This window comes from Phacochoerus africanus, chromosome 7 (genome assembly GCF_016906955.1).
Source record: "Phacochoerus africanus isolate WHEZ1 chromosome 7, ROS_Pafr_v1, whole genome shotgun sequence".
In the NCBI taxonomy this organism is placed as follows: Eukaryota; Metazoa; Chordata; class Mammalia; order Artiodactyla; family Suidae; genus Phacochoerus; species Phacochoerus africanus.
In genome coordinates this window covers 66,471,006-66,488,702 of record NC_062550.1, presented here as the reverse complement: position 1 = coordinate 66,488,702, position 17,697 = coordinate 66,471,006, and the positions used below count along the sequence as shown (strand labels likewise).

At 44.5% G+C, this 17,697-nt stretch overlaps 1 protein-coding gene across 1 annotated transcript; it reads right to left on the bottom strand.

Moving 5' to 3' along the window:
• Positions 1 to 2,654: 2,654 nt before the first annotated feature.
• Positions 2,655 to 17,436, bottom strand: MFAP5 (microfibril associated protein 5). The gene is made up of 10 exons (XM_047787602.1): positions 17,236 to 17,436; positions 16,692 to 16,751; positions 14,489 to 14,524; positions 10,743 to 10,787; positions 10,537 to 10,569; positions 9,835 to 9,870; positions 6,498 to 6,524; positions 5,728 to 5,815; positions 4,727 to 4,800; positions 2,655 to 3,081 (listed from the first exon to the last, which is right to left on the bottom strand). Exons 2-10 carry the CDS (start codon positions 16,747 to 16,749, stop codon positions 2,969 to 2,971), a joined length of 510 nt encoding a protein of 169 aa, XP_047643558.1. The 5' UTR covers positions 16,750 to 16,751; positions 17,236 to 17,436; the 3' UTR covers positions 2,655 to 2,968.
• Between the last annotated feature and the right edge of the window lie 261 nt (positions 17,437 to 17,697).

The following is a 17,697-nucleotide window of genomic DNA, read 5'->3' as shown; positions in this document are numbered from 1 at the left end:
TTAGGAACATTGGTTTGCTTGGGTCAGTCAGAACTGCAGCTAGGACTTATATATACACCACAGCCACAGCTTGTGGCAATGCCAGATCCTTAACCCACTGAGTGGGGCCAGGGATTGAACCCGAATCCTCAGGGACACTCTGGTTCTGAGCTATAATGGGAATTCCAGAAATGTTGGTATGCATACTGAGGACAGTGAAAAAGACAGAGGACATGAGAACAATGAGAAACAGCACAGGCATCTGATCAGGCAAAACAGAAGCGGAGGGTGAAGCATGAAACCATTGGGCCTGAAGGGGGCAGGAAAGGGAAGATATTTTCCACGGGAGCTGAGGAGGGAGCCACATCTGGCAGAGCATAAACACAATTTGGGATGTTGAACCAGAGGTCAAGCTGTGGAGGGAAGGATGGAGAGGAGAGGAACAGAGGTCTGAGCGATGTTGGTCCTCAGCTCTCAAAGTGGGATAAAAGCGTAAATTCAGGTCGTCTTTCTAAAATACAGGTCAAGAAATAACCAGATCAAAGACCACGCTCTTCTGAGTAGGAAATGGGGAAAAATAAAGTATTTAATTTGCAATATACACACCACCAGGATTGGGGGCCTTGCTGGTGGAATGACACCTCTGCATGCAGTGGGAGGGTCAAGTTCATGAAGAAACCCTGTGCCTGTAGTTACAGTGGTTACAATATGCATTGACAGTGTCTGTCTATATACTAGTACATTGGCTTTGAGAGATTGGGGCAGGAATTACATGCTTTGGGGCTTTTGCTAGCATTTCTCTTTAATCATTTGAGCAAATCCTATTAAACGGAATTGCTTCTTAAGAGCAAGAATCTAGGCCTCATTTAGATAGTTTTTCCGCATTATCAAAGGAATCCCACACTTGGACTAAGTGGAATCCTGTTATGTATAACTCGTTTCAAAGTTCCCTAGTTTCTATTTAAATTCCGTCGGCTTTTTAAGAAAGTTACTGAGTTAGATGAAAGTGAGTCCAAAATAGATCATTTGTCCCTTGCAATGAGATTTGGCTCTGTCATTGCAGACTGCTGTCCTAATAGAGTACTTCTCTCCTTATAAAGTGGTGGCTGTGAATTAGACTGCATCTAGGCTTCAAGAAATAGGAACGATGCATTTAAGTCTCAGATCATTGGATTGAAAGAAACCTTAACTTTCTCTTGTGTTAGAGGTGGGGAAATTCAAACCAGGGCCTAATGAGGGAACATGACTTACCTGAGGCTACTCAGCGGCTGCTAGAGCCAGGATAAGATTTCAGGTTGTCTGAATGGTGTTCCTTTTACCCTTTCTTGTAAACTGTTAGGTAAACTTTATACCTGGCTATTAAAGTTCAGGCTTCTTAGGCCCTATATCAGGCTATTTCAGAATCCATATGTACAATGATCTCTACAGATTCTGGTAAGTTGTGGATGAAAGACAACAACTCAAGGAAATTCAGAGCAACATATGGTTTCACATTAGGTTGTCTACATAACTTGTGGAGAAGGGCTAACCCCACTACTACCATAAATGAGTAAGTAAATGATAAATGAGACTTTCTAACCCTATTTGCAGATTGAACAACTGCATGAGAAATCGCATTTTATACCTGGTGTTCTCTCTCTCTCTTTATATATTTATTTGTTTTTGGTCTTTTCTTGGGCCACTCCCATGGCAAATGGACGTTCCCAGGCCAGGGGTTGTATCGGAGCTGTAGCCGCCGCCCTACACCACAGCCACAGCAGCACAGGATCCAAGCCGAGTCTGCGACCTACACCACAGCTCACGGCAACGCAGGATCCTTAACCCACTGAGCAAGGCCAGGGATCGAATCTGCAACCTCATGGTTCCTAGTCAGATTCGTTTACCACTGTGCCACGACGGGAACTCTCCCTCCCTCCCTCCCTCCCTCTCCCCCCCCCCCCCCCCCCCCCCCCCCCCGCTTTAACCTCAGCCTCTGAGCTTGACAGAAGGCAACAACATTTTTGGTGTTTATGCAATATTGTTAGCAAGGCTGTAAAACTCTTGGCTATGAAGAATTTTCTAGGACTAAAAATTGCAATAATCCTTCTCATAAAAAGGGGTAAATGTTGAGATAATCCAGCAAAATAGTAAAAGAGTAAAGAAGACTATGTTGGTGAATGGAAAATAAATGATGTTTAGAGTTCCTGGTGGCACCACAGGCGAAGTGTCTGGCATTGGCTTGTGTTCAATCCCTAGCCCCAGTATTTTGTTATGCTGAGGCTGCAGCCAAAGGAAAAAAAAAAGAGAGAAAAGAAAAAACAAAATAAAGGAAGTTCTATGTCTAGTTAAGATAGTGATAACGGAGTTCCCATCATGGCGCAGTGGTTAACGAATCCGACTAGGAACCATGAGGTTGCGGGTTCGATCCCTGCGCTTGCTCAGTGGGTTAACGATCTGGCGTTGCTGTGAGCTGTGGTGTAGGTTGCAGACGCGGCTCGGATCCCGCGTTGCTGTGGCTCTGGCGTAGGCCGGTGGCTACAGCTCCGATTCGACCCCTAGCCTGGGAACTTCCATGTGCCCCGGGAGCGGTGCAAGAAATAGCAAAAAGACAAAAAATAAAATAAAATTAAATTAAAAAAAAAAGATAGTGATAACTTCTTCCATCCTCTGAGATCTATCAGATTCATCAATTAATGTTATTTTTAATAGTATTTTTATTTATTTTCTCAAAATTGTATGTAGAATGTTTGTACGTAAGCCACTCGGTCATCCTTTATCTTTCTAGGTCTATGGTATTGGGAAGCAGCAAAACCATGCAATAATATAGACTGTATTTTAAGTACTGAAAAATGAGATAAATTGGTGAAAAATCAAGTAGGGGCCAAAGCTAGACATTGCCAAGGGATCGGTTTAAGAAGTGCTAATGTCTGTGGGTTGGCTGACCATGCTTCCCTCTTCCTGGAGCATCCTCTCCCTCCCACCCACACATTCTTCGTTTCCTCTTCGTTGCTCACAGGCCACGGGGGCTCTGCAAATTCCCATTTTCACAGGGAGGAAGGCGGAAGTAGTTGGAGCGGCGGAGTCGCCTTGGCGGTAGACCAGCCATCTGTCGGCAAAGCTCATCTAGAAGAGAAGCAGCATGAGGGGGGATGAGAATGCAGGAAGGTGGCCAGGGCTCTCGTTTTAAGGAAGGAGGTGGTGGAGTGGAAGGGACGAAGAGAAGTAGATCTGGGTGAGAACTCCATCTCCACCGCTTACTGGTTATTTACCATCTACCAGATCGTTGCTTCACTTCTCTGAAGCTCAGAATCCCTTTCTGTAAAACAAGCATTAAAAGACCTGTCGCGACGATGCAGTTGTGGGTATTAAAACGAAAGAATGGGCGCACCTGTACCCCTGAAACTTAGAAGTCAACTATACTCCAATAAAGTTTAAACAAACAAAAAAGACTCATTTGGAGATAGCAATGTCTGACAAAAATTGACTGGACATCTAAATACAGTCCACCAATTCTAAGAACCATTCACATTGTTTACTGTGAAATTTCAGAGGTAGAGGAAGGTCCTAGCCCAGGTGGTCGGTAAAATTTTAGGTTCCTCTATATAGCTTGCTCCCAATTGTTCTAATTGGGGACGTATTAAATAGCAAAAAAAAAAAAAAAAATCCTTCAATGCATTTTTAAGTGTTTACTTTGTGCCAATGGCTAAATTTAGCAAGCCCCCTGGGACACTTGAAAGTGCCTAGAGTCCCTAATACTCATCCTCAATGTCAAGGTGCTTCCCTTGCAGGTGGCTTGCACAGAGTCAAGGGGAGCAAGCAGCAAGTTTCCTTCTGTGAAGTCAACTACAGCTCTTACTCAGGGGCTCAGTGCAAGGTGGGCTGCTGAGCCAAAAGTAGCTGTTTCTGTGGTGCCTTTGCCAACCGCAGCCAGAGTTTGGGGCTGGCCAGGGGGGAGGTGAGAAATATCTTTTTCCCACCATGCATGGTGTGTAGTAACCACATGTCTTTGGACCCTTGTAATTGTTTTTGTAAGAATCTTTCTCCCTTCCTCTACCTCTGAAATTTCACAGTAAGCAATGTAACTGGTTCTTAGAATTGGTGGACTGGGTATAGACGTCTCGCTGATTTTTGTCAGACATTACTGTCTCCAAATGAGTGTCTTTTTAGTTGAAATTTTCTGGGCGTATAGACATACAATGTTGTATTCGTTTCAGGTGTACAGCAAAGTGATCTGTTATATATCCATTGTTTTTCCCCATATAGGTTATTGTAGAATATTGAGTAGACCTCTCTGTGCTACGCAGTAGGTCCTTGTTACTTATCTATTTTATATGTAGTAGTGTGTATATATTCATCCCATCCCTCTAATGAATTAGTGGCTTTTTAAAGATTAAATTCTAGAGTTAAGAACAGGACAGCAGACCAGTAGAGTCTGTTATTTAGAATGGCTGGCTTGGTCTTTTCTTCTAGAACCCTGTTGAATGATCTTGCAAGCAGGCAGTGCATCAGAAAGCTCTACCTATATGTGAGAGGCGAGAGTTTAGTTTGGTTAGAGAGAGATCTAGGGTTGCTTTTCTTAGGGTCATGTATAAAGCACACTGATTTCCTTAGACTTTATTTGGGGTAACGTGGGTGGAGCAGGTGCTGATGGAAGTTAGGGAGTAGCCCCGAGCTCTCCTCCAGTGAGACCTTGGGTCCGTTAGCATCCTGTCCCTACTTACCTCTCTCTTTACTGCCCTGACCACTGAAAAGCCAGACAGCATCTCACCTTTCATAGCTTCATGTTCTTTACAGACAAGACGGGAGCAGATCTCATTGTTGATGATGTACATGCGCCGTAAACTGCCAGAGTCCCAAAGTCATGGTGCAGGAAGGAGATAGAAAAGGCATTGAGAAATAAATTGAAAAGAAAGAAAGAAAAAGCATTGAGAGGGAGAATTGGCCTAGCCTGAGATGCCTCTTCAACGCTTGTATTTCCCACTCTTCCCCATCTATTCTCCCCTTATCTGTATTTCCTTAAATATTTCAGACTTCTTTCCTCCCCCTAACCCCAAATAGTGCAGGAGATGGAAGGGCATCAATTTCTCTTCTTAGTAACACTTTGCATACTCCACCTTTACACTCCCAAGCTTTATATCCCCCACTATTCCTCCCTATTTTCTTTTTTCTTTCTTTTTTTTTTTTTTTTTGTTTTGTCTTCTGTCTTTTAGGGCCGCACTCGCCGCATATGGAGGTTCCCAGGCTAGGGGTCTCATCGGAGCTGTAGCCACCAGCCTACGCCAGAGCCACAGCAACGCGGGATCTGGGCCGAGTCTGCAACCTACACTACAGCTCACAGCAACGCCAGATCCTTAACCTACTGACCAAGGCCAGGGATTGAACCCACAACATCATCGTTCCTAGTCAGATTTGTTAACCCCTGAGCCATGACGGGAACTCCCCTATGCCTCCCTATTTTCTATCTTTGAGCTTTTGTGCCAGCTTTTTTTTATGAGGTAGTAAGTTTGATATGCCAGTGTTTGCCTCCTGACCATCTTGCCTCCGGGCCTCACCTTCATTTGCCTTCTAGCATCCATATTTGTTAGCCTAACTGTTCTCCGTGTACTTCAGCCTACATTCCACATTCTGATGGACACCTTCAAGAATACTAAGAGGATAATGCTAATAACTTCTGTCCCTCCAAAGACTAAAATTTCTAGGGGGGTGCTCATTGAATAGTTGATATCAAGACATTCTCACAATGCTCTTTGGTATTCTGGGACCCTTTACCTGGTGAAGCATGACTGATGGATGCATTGCTTGACTGGCCGATGCACGGAGTAGAGTCTTGTGCAAGCGAATTTCTCATCTCGGCACTCTGGAGACCCCAGCGCAGACAAGGAGAGGCATAACCAGCAGGCATAAAAACAGAGTGTAAAGAGATGGAGGAGGGGTGATGGAGTGGGAAAAAAAGACAAAGTAGTCTCTACAGAGGATCGTTGTAAATTGGGGCATGTTCTTCCTGCTCACCAAAGCAAAGCAATAGGAAATTGGCTAAAATGAAATTTAGGTGCTTCCCTACTTGAAAGCAAAGTAGATAAAATAGACTTCCAGGAAGAAGTCCTTCTAGGGTTAAACCGGTGGCAACATGAAATAGCAAATTGAAATGCTAATAATTCCATTCTAAACGATGAAGTTGGGTCACTAGTTCTCTGTTCTGTTAGTTTTCAACCTTAGCTACACATGAGAATTAAAAGTACGTTAGAGAAAGTAAGACATCTACTGTAATATTTGAAACCTTGCAAGCACTTTCCAACCCACAAACCAACACATAATATCCAAAGGTAGTTTAGGGAGAGGGCTATTCTGGTCCCATCTTTCCCCCCTTGACTTTTATTTACAACAAGAACTCATTAAAAAAAGTGGGGTGGTATGGGGGGATTTTGAAGAATACTGCGAATATTCTTTGAGAAGGAATCAGAAGAACAAGGAGGTAAAGATTCCTCAGGAAGAAAAAAAAAAGGTTAAGGAAGGAAAAAACATGCAAAAGGTAATCGTACCTGTGGTATTTTTATCACTGAGCGAGGCTAGAAGGCAAAATTTTATTCAGTTATTACTAGTTCTAGAAGTCACTGCCCTGTAACTGTCAGGTTGCCTTACTTGATGCCTACATGGAGCACCCATGAATAGGAAACAGATGAGTTAATAACTCTGTAGGAACTTAGAAAAGAAAAACAAAGGAGGGAGTTCCCGTCGTGGCACAGTGGTTAACGAATCCAACTAGGAACCATGAGGTTGAGGGTTCGGTCCCTGGCCTTGCTCCATAGGTTAAGGATCCTGTGTTGCCATGAGCTGTGGTGTAGGTTGCAGACGCGGCTCAGATCCCGCATTGCTGTGGCTCTGGCGTAGGCCGGTGGCTACAGCTCCGATTCGACCCCTAGCCTGGGAACCTCCATATGCCGCAGGAGCGGCCCAAAGAAATAGCAAAAAGACAAAAAAAAAAAGGGGGGGTGGTTTTTAAATTTTAAAGTAGAATTGATTTACAAAATGTGCCAATTTCTGCTGTACAACAGAGTGACTCGGTTATATGTATTCTTTTTTTTTAATATTCTTTTCCATCCTGGTCTATCCCAGGAGATTGGATATAGGTCCTTATGCTGTATAGCAGGACCTTGTTGTTTACCCATTCTAAGTGTAATAGTTTGCATCTGCTAACCCCAGACTCCCAGTCCGTCCCGCCCCCGACCTTTGCAACCACAGGTCTGCTCTCCATGTCTGTGAATCTGTCCCTGTTTTATAGATAGATTCATTTGTGTCTATCAGATGGGGTGTTCTGAGCCACAAAAGTGAAGAGACTTAGAGAAGTCAGCATGGGAAATGTCATGGGTTTTTTTTGTTTTGTTTGTTTGTTTTTTGTCTTTTTGCCTTTTCTAGGGCCGCTCCCTCGGCATGTGGAGATTCCCAGGCTAGGGGTCTAATCGGAGTTGTAGCCGCCAGCCTGCGCCAGAGCTACAGCAACACGGGATCCAAGCCACATCTGTGACCTACACCACAGCTCACGGCAACGCCGGATCCTTAACCCACTGAGCGAGGCCAGGGATCAAACCCGCAACCTCATGGTTCCTAGTCAGATTCGTTAACCATTGAGCCACGATGGGAACTCCTATCATGGGTTCTTTGACAAAAGTTATTTGGTAAAGAACAGCAAGGGTCTTAGTCATAGCCAACCCTGACCTAGGGGCAAGTTAAATACCGACTAGTTTGTAGAATGGAGTCTAAGTCAAGGAGTAAGATGAGTCTTGAGGAAATAGACTAACCATAGAAGTTCTCTGTAAAAATGTCACAGGAAGGGTTACTAGGAAGAGTGCTAGGTAATTTCATCTATCCCATGGTTTCAATCAATGGCAGGTTTATATGCTAAGACTTATACATATGTCTAGCCTAGATCTTTTAATAAGCTCTAGGCCTACAAATCCAACTGCCCCTTTGTGGAAGTGGTCATGGATTTTTCAAAGATCCTTCCATAGCTCAAACTGCCTTATCTTTCCCTTCACCAATTCAAATGGTACTTCAGTGAATGGTGCCACCATCTGCCCATTGGCTACCATCTAAAGAATAGAAGACTGGACATCATCTCAACAGTCCCCTCTACCTTACCTCTATCACAGTTCAGGCCATCAGCTTTTACTGGGACTACAGAAACAGCATTCTCGCTGGTTTTCCAATTCAAAATTCTGCATCAACTATTTTTCTGGTTTTCTTTTTTCCCCCCAATGCAACCAGGTTTCATTACACAAAACTTTATTGTCTACTATTTACATTCATGCTGCTGCTATATAAACATACGCAAATTGCCAGCATGAGTTACTCATTGCTGTTCCCCACTGAGCTAAAGATATTGCTTGAGAATTAGATCTGATAGCAACTGTCTTTTATTCCCATGCCTAGCATTTGCCCATATTTTTTCTCTATCTAAAAGCTCTTCTGGGAGTTCTCATCATGGCGCACACAGCAGAAGCAAATCTGACTAGGAACCATGAGGTTGTGGGTTCGATCCCTGGCCTTGCTCAGAGGGTCAAAGATCTAGTGTGGTCATGAGCTGTGATGTAGTCACAGACATGGCTCGGATCTGGTGTTGCTGTGGCTGTGGTGTAGGCTGGCAGCTGCAGCTCCAATTTGACCCCTAGCCTGGGAACCTCCATATGCCACGGGTGCGGCCCTAAAAAGACAAAAAAAAAAAAAGGGAAAAAAGAAAAGCTCTTCTGCCTACTATTATCTTTCAAGAATCAACCTAGTCAGGGTTCCTTCCTAACTCTGAACGTAGTTATCAATTCTTTTGCTTTATCCTGATTATAGTATTTTGCGAAACTGAATAAAGTTATCCATTCATTTGTGTGCCTTGTCTATTAGACAAAAAAGATATCTAGGAATCAGTTTTGTTCACCTTTATCTCTCTGACACCTAGTATCAGGCTTTTAGTAATCGTTTTGTTTCTCTCTAGTTTCTACCTCCTTTTCTCATGTCTTATATATTCCTCATTCTTTTTTAAAAATGTTTACCTTTTTCTGCTGTGCCAGGGATAGAATCAGAGCCGCAGCAGCAACACCGGATCCCACTGCACTGGGCCGGGGATCCAACCCCAGCCTCCACAGAGACAAGCTGAATCCCATTTGCGCCACAACAGGAACTCCTTGATCACTCAGAAAAGCTCAGTTTCCCCAAGTGTGTACCAAGTTCTATTTGCTTTCACAACTGTTGAAGATGCTATTCCCTCTGGCTGGAGCACCCTTTCCCTCCCTGACTGTATGGCATGCTCCAATTCTTCTTTGAAGAACCACTACTTCTTCTAGAAAGTTTCCCTTTATCTTCCCAAACACTTGTTTACATTTTTGCCTTTCTTTTTTTTTTTTTTTTTTTAGGGCCTCACCCATGGCACATGGAGGTTCCCAGGCTAGCGGTCCAATCGGAGCTACAGCTGCTGGCCTATGCCACAGCCACAGCAACGCAGGATCCAAACCATGTCTGCGAATTTCACCACAGCTCACAGCAACACCAGATCCTTAAGCCACAGAGTGAGGCCAGGGATCGAACCCAAAACCTCATGGTTCCTAGTCAGATTCGTTTCTGCTGCATCACAATGGGAAGTTCTACATTTTTGTCTTGCCTTAACCCACCCAGTCTTGGAAACTTTGAGAGAAAAGTCAAATCTTGGTAGTTTGTATACCAAACACCTAGCACAGTTCTTGCTTGTTAGGGGATCAAAAAGGGCATTAATTTGAACTGTTGGAAGAATGTGCTACACAAGATGGTATTTAGTACATCAACTGTACTTGCTTCCACCACGGGCTCTGGGGAAAGCCCAGAACAGCCCTGCTGGCCCTGGGACCCCAAACTCACCAAGGTCATCTGTGGAAGGTTCCATATCGGCCAGAACTGAAAAGGCACAAAACAGAGGTGTGAGGAGGGCTTTGACTCAGCAAGCAGAAGGCAGAGCATAAATGGGGTAAATGGAGATAAAAGAGCAGGGTTAGGGCTACGACTGGGTTTGCGTATTATGCCCAAGGGAATAGAGTTCATTGAAATAATTGTGAATATTTTTTGACCTGTTGACATTACACTAATTTTTGGAAGCCTCTATGATCCATGCTTTTTTAGGCCATTAGTCCCATTTGCCACCTCTTTTTAGAGGATGAAGAGACCTCTTTCCCACTGTCACTGAACAACACACCCACTATCCTTATATCCTTCTCCCAGAGATAAATATGAGTCAATCAAGATCTGGAATAAATATTGTGAATGTTAATAATGTCATTTTAAAGAACTGGAGTGGGGAGTGGTGCAGCGGCTAGCGAATCTGACTAGGAACCATGAGGTTGCAGGTTTGATCCCTGGCCTTGCTCAGTGGGTTAAGGATCCGGCATTGCCATGAGCTGTGGTGTAGGTCGCAGACGTGGCTCAGATCCCCAGTTGCTGTGGCTGTGGTGTAGGCCGGTGGCTACAGCTCCAATTAGACCACTAGCCTGGGAATCTCCATATGCTGCGGGTGTGGCCCTAGAAAAGGCAAAAAGACAACAAAAAAAGAACTGGAGTGAAACTTGCCTGTTTCATCTGTAGCAGGTTCATCGACCAGATCTGCAAAGATACAACACAGGGAATGAAAACAGGCATGTTGATAGCATCAGTGAAACTAAGATACTAAGACAACAGGGCTCTGAACTTCTAGTCTTTTTACTTTGTATAGACATTGTCATCAATCTTTCTATTCTCCAGTATAAAAGCAAAGAAATAAACAAAAAAGAGCTTACTAGGGTCTTCCGTGAATGTTTCTGGAATTACTGGAGTCACATCATCTGCACAGAAACAATTGGAAAATTTTCTGAGCCTTCTCGATCCTCGCCCCACCCCACCCCCACCCTTGCACTCCCTTCAGGTGAAATTGTCTAGCATCGCAGCTGCTGTGTAGCAAGATCCCACAACTGTTTTTTGTTTCTTTTTGTTTGCTTCCTAAATCCATGAATATAACCCCACAGTCCTAGCCAGAGTGTTCTTCCTTATTTAGAGAACTGAATGAATCGCATGCTCATCAAATAGTTTGCCACCAGCATCCCCTTTCTCAATGAGACTTTGGTTAAGTGTTAGAAATAATAGAATAACAGATACAGCTCATTTGGGATTACCATGTGCTTGCTTTTACAGAGCACCAGGAGAGTAAATAACTCACCCAAGGTCATGCAGCTTGATGACCTCTTTCTTTGCAATACTTATTTAACATGCCAATTGTCTGTCTTTCTTTTTATTTTTTTCTCGGTCTTTTTGTCTTTTTAGGGCCTCACCCGCAGGATATGGAGGTTCTAATCGGAGCTAGAGCTGCCTGCCTACACCAGAGCCACAGCGACGCCAGATCCGGGCTGCCTCTTCAATCAACACCGCAGCTCACGTGCAACGCTGGATCCTTAACCCACTGAGCGAGGCCAGGGATCGAACCCTCAACCTCAGATTCCTTTCTGCTGTGCCACAATGGGAATTCCCACCAAATGTCTCTCTTTCACTGTGATTTTGATATAAGTGGATATCAGTTTGATAATGCTTTACCAAAGAATGTCCACAAAAGGTAACATTGATAATCTTCTGATGCTCAGTGAGAAGTGAGGTAAAGAGAGGGGAGAGGAACTGCCAGTGTTAGCACAGGATGCCTTGTTGTTGATCCGTGGAAAGTAAAAGCAAAAGGAAAAGAAGTAAAAATGGCCCAGCTCTTAAAAAAAAAAAAAAGATTGAGTTCCTGTCTTGGCGCAGAGGAAATGAATTCAGCTAGAGACCAGGAGGTTGCGGGTTCCATCCCTGGCCTCTCTGAGGTTAAGGATCTGGCATTACTGTGAGCTGTGGTGTAGGTCACAGAAGCGTCTCGGATCCTGCGTTGCTGTGGCTGTGGCATAGGCCAGCCGATACAGCACCGATTGGACCCTAGCCTGGGAACCTCCATGTGCTGTAGGTGTGGCCCTAAAAAGACAAAAGACCAAAAAAAAAAAAAAAAAAGGCCCAGCTGTATAACACAACATTTAAATCATCTATACTTTAAATAGGTAATAAATTAAGTAAAAATAGTTTAGGTCTTAAGGTAGAATCTATTTATACAAACTAAAAAATTGTATCTGAAACAAAAAAATTTTTTTACTAAGGTATAGTTAATTTACAATGTTATGTTAGCTTCTGATGTACAGCAAAGTGATTCAGTTATATGTATATATACATATTTATATATTTATGTATTTCATATTTCCATTTTATTTCAATTGATTCAGTTATATGTATTCTTTTCACTTGTAAGTTATTACACAAAATTGATACAGTAGGACCTGTTAATCCCAAACTGGAATTCCCGTCATGGCGCAGTGGTAAATGAATCCGACTAGGAACCATGAGGCTGCGTGTTTGATCCCTAGCCTTGCTCAGTGGATTAAGGATCCGGCGTTGCCGTGAACTGTGGTGTAGGTCGAAGATGTGGCTCGGATCCCATGTTGCTGTGGCTGTGGCATAGGCCGGCGGCTGCAGCTATGATTGGACCCCTAGCCTGGGAACCTCCATATGCCATGGGTGCGGCACTAAAAAAGACAAAAAAAAAAAAAAAATCCCAAACTGCTAATTCCCACCCCCATCACTACTTTAAAAAGCAAAGTAACAAAGCAGTGCTAAGAACTAAAAGTTCAACAAATATCCCCATCCCTGTAATTAACCTTCATTATACATCGCTTAGAATCATAATCTATTTTACCCACTAGGGGTCAGTAGATTCGCAGTTTGACTTCAGTGTATCCATGTCATTTAAAATCATTGAGAATAGTTATTTTGATGATCATTGTACTAGAGACAAAACACAAGACTTTTTTTTTTTTTGTCTTTTGTCTTTTTTGTTGTTGTTGTTGTTGCTATTTCTTCGGCCGCTCCCACGGCATATGGAGGTTCCCAGGCTAGGGGTTGAATCAGAGCTGTAGCCACCGGCCTACGCCAGAGCCACAGCAACGCGGCATCCGAGCCGCGTCTGCAACCTACACCACAGCTCATGGCAACGCCGGATCGTTAACCCACTGAGCAAGGGCAGGGACCGAACCCGCAACCTCATGGTTCCTAGTCGGATTCTTTAACACTGCGCCACGACGGGAACTCCCAAAACACAAGACATTTTGAAAGAATTTTCCCTGTGTATTGCTTAAATCATCATTTAAACAAAAAATCCCGGATAGAAAATCATCTGAGTTTTTAAAATTTTTAACACTATGAGCTTTCTTCAAATTTTGATAAAAGGAATTCAAGCCTGTTCCACTCCCACAGAATATTTGAAAAACCACTGACACCAATCATTCCAGAGGCTGTAAGAAGGGAGTGGATCCTCTCCAGGGTGTAGTCCAATCCTGCCCTGTTTCTTCTTTCCCTCCAGCTACATTCCAGTCCAGCCACTCACAGAAAGAGAGGAAGCTGTGGGTGAGCAAAGGGTTTGAGAGAATCCTAGCCATGCCCTTGATTTCAGGCAGGGTCCTAGTATTCGGTGTTTAGCCACCTTTTCCATGAGCTACCACCATATGAATGCTTTATCTAAGATTTATGAATGTTCTCGTAGAATATTTCTGCTTGAAAAGCATCATAGGGTCATAAACTAGGGCGGGACCTTAACCTGCCCAAAGAAAGGAATTTGGATTTTTACTTTTGCTAATGCTGAAATGTGATCTAGATTCAAGAAGCTAGGGATTCAGATCTCCTTACGAGGAAAAAAAAAGGCGGGGGGGTTCTATAATTTGTATCTCCCCTACCAGGAGGCAGAGCAGGAAATTGCATTGTGCCCCAGTCAACACATATAAAATAGAAACAAGTTTAATAAGATAATAATTGACTCATAATGTCCTTGCCATGTACCTTATTTTTTTTTCTTTTTTGGCTGCCCTGTGGCATATGAAGTACCTGGGCCAGGGATCAGATCCCAGCCATAGTTGCCACCTAGGCCATAGCTGCAGCAATGCCAGATCATTAACCCATTGTGCTGGGCCAGGGATTGAACCTGTGTCTCAATGCTCCCAAGACAATGTGGATCCTAACTCTAAAAGCATCAGTTGTGACTCATTAATGGGCTCCCTACTGCCATGCTCTCAAGGGTTGGGAAAAGGAGGAGAAATGAGAATTATGGTGGATGTCTGGAGGCAGATGCAGATGTTGATCGGACTATCCGCCAAGCTGAAGCGGTCCTTTCAGAGCCAAAACTTTTGGGTTCTAGCTGGGTGTGCCACCGTTTCTCTGGAGTACAGGGAAGTCTTCTTATCCTGTCTTTGCATTTTAGTATCCACTGTTACAGGGATAGGAAAAGGCTTTTTGTTAGGATTAGTGCACATTTTCTGAGTATTAAAAGCATTAAAAAAAAAAAGGATCAGGAAGGTGTTAATGAATGGGATGATTTTTGAGCTGGTGAGTTAGATCCTTGGTCATGTCTATCTCTGTATTACAAATTCTTGAACTCTGACCATTCAGCTCCATTGTCCTAAGAGCCCAGATCCAAGGTTTTACCTACCTCCTCGTTGACCACTGACCCCTAGGGGTGTCCAACCTGTATCAAAGGAAGGAGAAAATGGGTGTGAATGACTCCAGCTCTCTACCCTATAAAGCTTGTTTGAGATGAACCAGAAAATGACAGGAAAATTGTTGTACTATTCTGTGGGGGTTTTTTGTTTTTTTGTTTTTTTGTTTTTTTTTAGTGGGACATTGCATCCCAAGCTCCTGGGCCAATGATCAAATCAGAGCCATAGCAGTGACAACACTAACCTCCTGAGCCACCAGGGAATTCCTCTGTGTTGTCTTTCTATTACAGCTCAATATAAACGTACTCAGACCTTGGAGTTCCCGTTGTGGTGCAGTGGTTAACGAATCCGACTAGGAACCATGAGGTTGCGGGTTCGATCCCTGCCCTTGCTCAGTGGGTTAACAATCCGGCATTGCCGTGAGCTGTGGTGTAGGTTGCAGATGCGGCTCGGATCCCATGTTGCTGTGGCTCTGGCGTAGGCTGGCGGCTACAGCTCCGATTAGACCCCTAGCCTGGTAACCTCCGTATGCCGCAGAAGCGGCCCAAGAAATGACAGACAAAAAAAAAAAAAAAGTACTCAGACCATTGGTACTACATACAAACATGGAAACACTCAAAGACATCAGATTCCTGAGGACAAAGGAGTGCTCTGTTATGCCCTGATTCAGAATGCTCTCTTGGAGTTCCTGCTGTGGCTCAGCAGTCGAGAACCCAACACAGAGGATGTGGGTTCGATCCCTGGCCTCAGGATCCATTCGGTTAAGGATCTGGCATTGCCGCAAGTTGCAGCATATGTTGCAGAGGCAGCTCGGATCTCACATTGCTGTGCCTGTGGTGTAGGCCTGTGAACTTTCATGTGCTGCATGTGCAGCCCTAAAAAGCAAAAAAGCAGGAGTTCCCGTCTGTGGCTCAGTGGTTAACGAATCCAACTAGGAACCATGAGGTTGCGGGTTCGATCCCTGGCCTTGCTCGGTGGGTTAAGGATCCAGCGTTGCTGTGAGAGGTAGTGCAGGTCACAGACGCAGCTTGGATCTGACGTTGCTGTGGCTCTGGTGTAGGCCGGCAGCTACAGCTCCGATTCAACCCCTAGCCTGGGAACCTCCCTGTGCCGTGGGAGCGGCCCAAGAAATGGCAAAAAGACAAAAAAAAAAAAAAAAAAAGCTCTTTTGCCCTCAGTCCTGACCTAAATTGGGTTCCAACCCACACACAGGGCCAGTGAGTGGCTTTTGTGATGCATCCTGTCCTTTTTTCCCCACAGCCAACCCCTCTAGCTACACTACTGAACAAATCCACAGACTGTATTTGGCAGAATGAGAAAAAAAGAGTAGGATTTCTTCAAAGTTCATGTTTCACTTTCTGTGGCCAGTCTCCTAGCTAGCTTCTGTGAAATACGTGAAGATCATTTTTCTTTTGTGCATAGATGTGGCAACATCTTTTTTGCGTGCACATGAATATGCTTGTGTGTATGCTGTGCTAGTGTTTGTGTGTATATTCCCACTGTTTTCCTCCTCGGTTTTGACTTGAGTTTCTTAGAAGGTGGTCCTTATGTTTGTGTACCCATTTGTATATATCTGCTTCTTTTTCCTTTGGTATTTGTTTCCTTGTATATGTGTGTGGCCCTCTTTTGGTGATTATGTATGCATTTGTGTGTATCTTAATTTTACCTTAATTTCAAAACTCTCAGGATACCTTTTCTCAAGTCTGAGGTCATCTCTAATCCCAAACCTGCTGCCCTTTTCTTCTTGGACCAAGAATCTGAGTTCTCTCTCTCTCTCTCTCTCTTTTTTTTTTTTTGCTTTTTTAGGGCCATGCTTGCTGGCTTATGGAGATTCCCAGGCTAGGGGTCCAGTGGGAGCTGTAGCTGCCGGCCTGCACCACAGACACAGCAATGCAGGATCTGAGCCGCGTCTGCGACCTACAGCACAGCTCACGGCAACGCCAGGTCCTTACCCCACTGAGTGAGGCCAGGGATCGAACCCAAAACCTCATGCTTCCTAGTCAGATTTCTTTGCACGGTGCCACGGTAGGAACACCATATCTGGGTTCTCTTTAGTGGCAATTCTAGAACTCAGTAGCCAACATCTCTCCTCCCGTTTCCCCTTCAGCCTCCCTCTAGCCACCCTCTAACAGACACCCCCACCCACATCTGGGGAGATGACATTTTAGGGAGAAAAGAGAAAAGGTAGGGACTCACCAGAGGGGATGATGAGGGCAGTGAGCACCAGCAGCACTTTGGGTCCCAACAGCAGCATATCTAACAGGTGGATGGGGAGAGTGGAGAGAGAGATGCTCTAACTCTGCCTCTTCCCGGGAGCTCTCCCGGCCCCTCATCAGAGTCCAGCCCTTCCTCTCTTTGACCCAATGTTTAGTTCTTCATCCAATTCTATTCTTTGATCATTTACCATTATTCTCGCACCCATTACTTCTTCCTACCAATCATGAAAAGGTTCTTGGTGGCCCCAACCCTGGTCTCTTTCACCCCCTAGTGTCTGTTTTGTTTTGATACCTGTGGCTTTTTTAACATATTGTTTGCTCATCTTGGGGGCTCCTCAACTGAATTCCATGGATGACTGGGATGTCTATTCAATTCCAAGTCAGTGACATTTCCCATTGCCCCCCTCCAGCCCTTCAACACACAAACACACACACACACACACACACCCACACTCCTCTCTCTTTCTTTCTCGCTCTCCCTTCCCTTCGTCTATTGAGGGTTTTATACAGACAAAACAACTCACTCTTTATGGTTCTCTGCGCTTTCCCACCGAGCCCTCTGGTTGTGTCGCTCTCCTTCTCACTCTGTTCCACTTTGGCTGGAGAGCAAGTTGAACAGGGCCCCTCCCTGGAAAGGACTTCCAATTTGGCCTCCTGAAACAATGAGATGAGGGAGAGCGAGAAAGAGAGAGAGGGGTGGGGGAAGACGGCCAGGCGAGAAGAGTCAGATGCAGGGTTGCAGTGAGGCTGGGAGGGGAAGGGGGACGGGACTTTGCAGTTGCTCACACCCTCATTCCAAAGGTTATGACCACATTGAGAGATGCTGCTGCTCCCTCGAAGGGCTGGCTCGAGCGCATATGTGCCTTTCTTCCATGAGCCTATTTTCCTTCTCCCAATCCGGCCCCAGCCTCACTTTTTTCCCTTGGGCTCCTTCTTACCTAAAGAGCAGTCCAACACCCCGCAGAATCTGTTTCAATCTCCCTGGC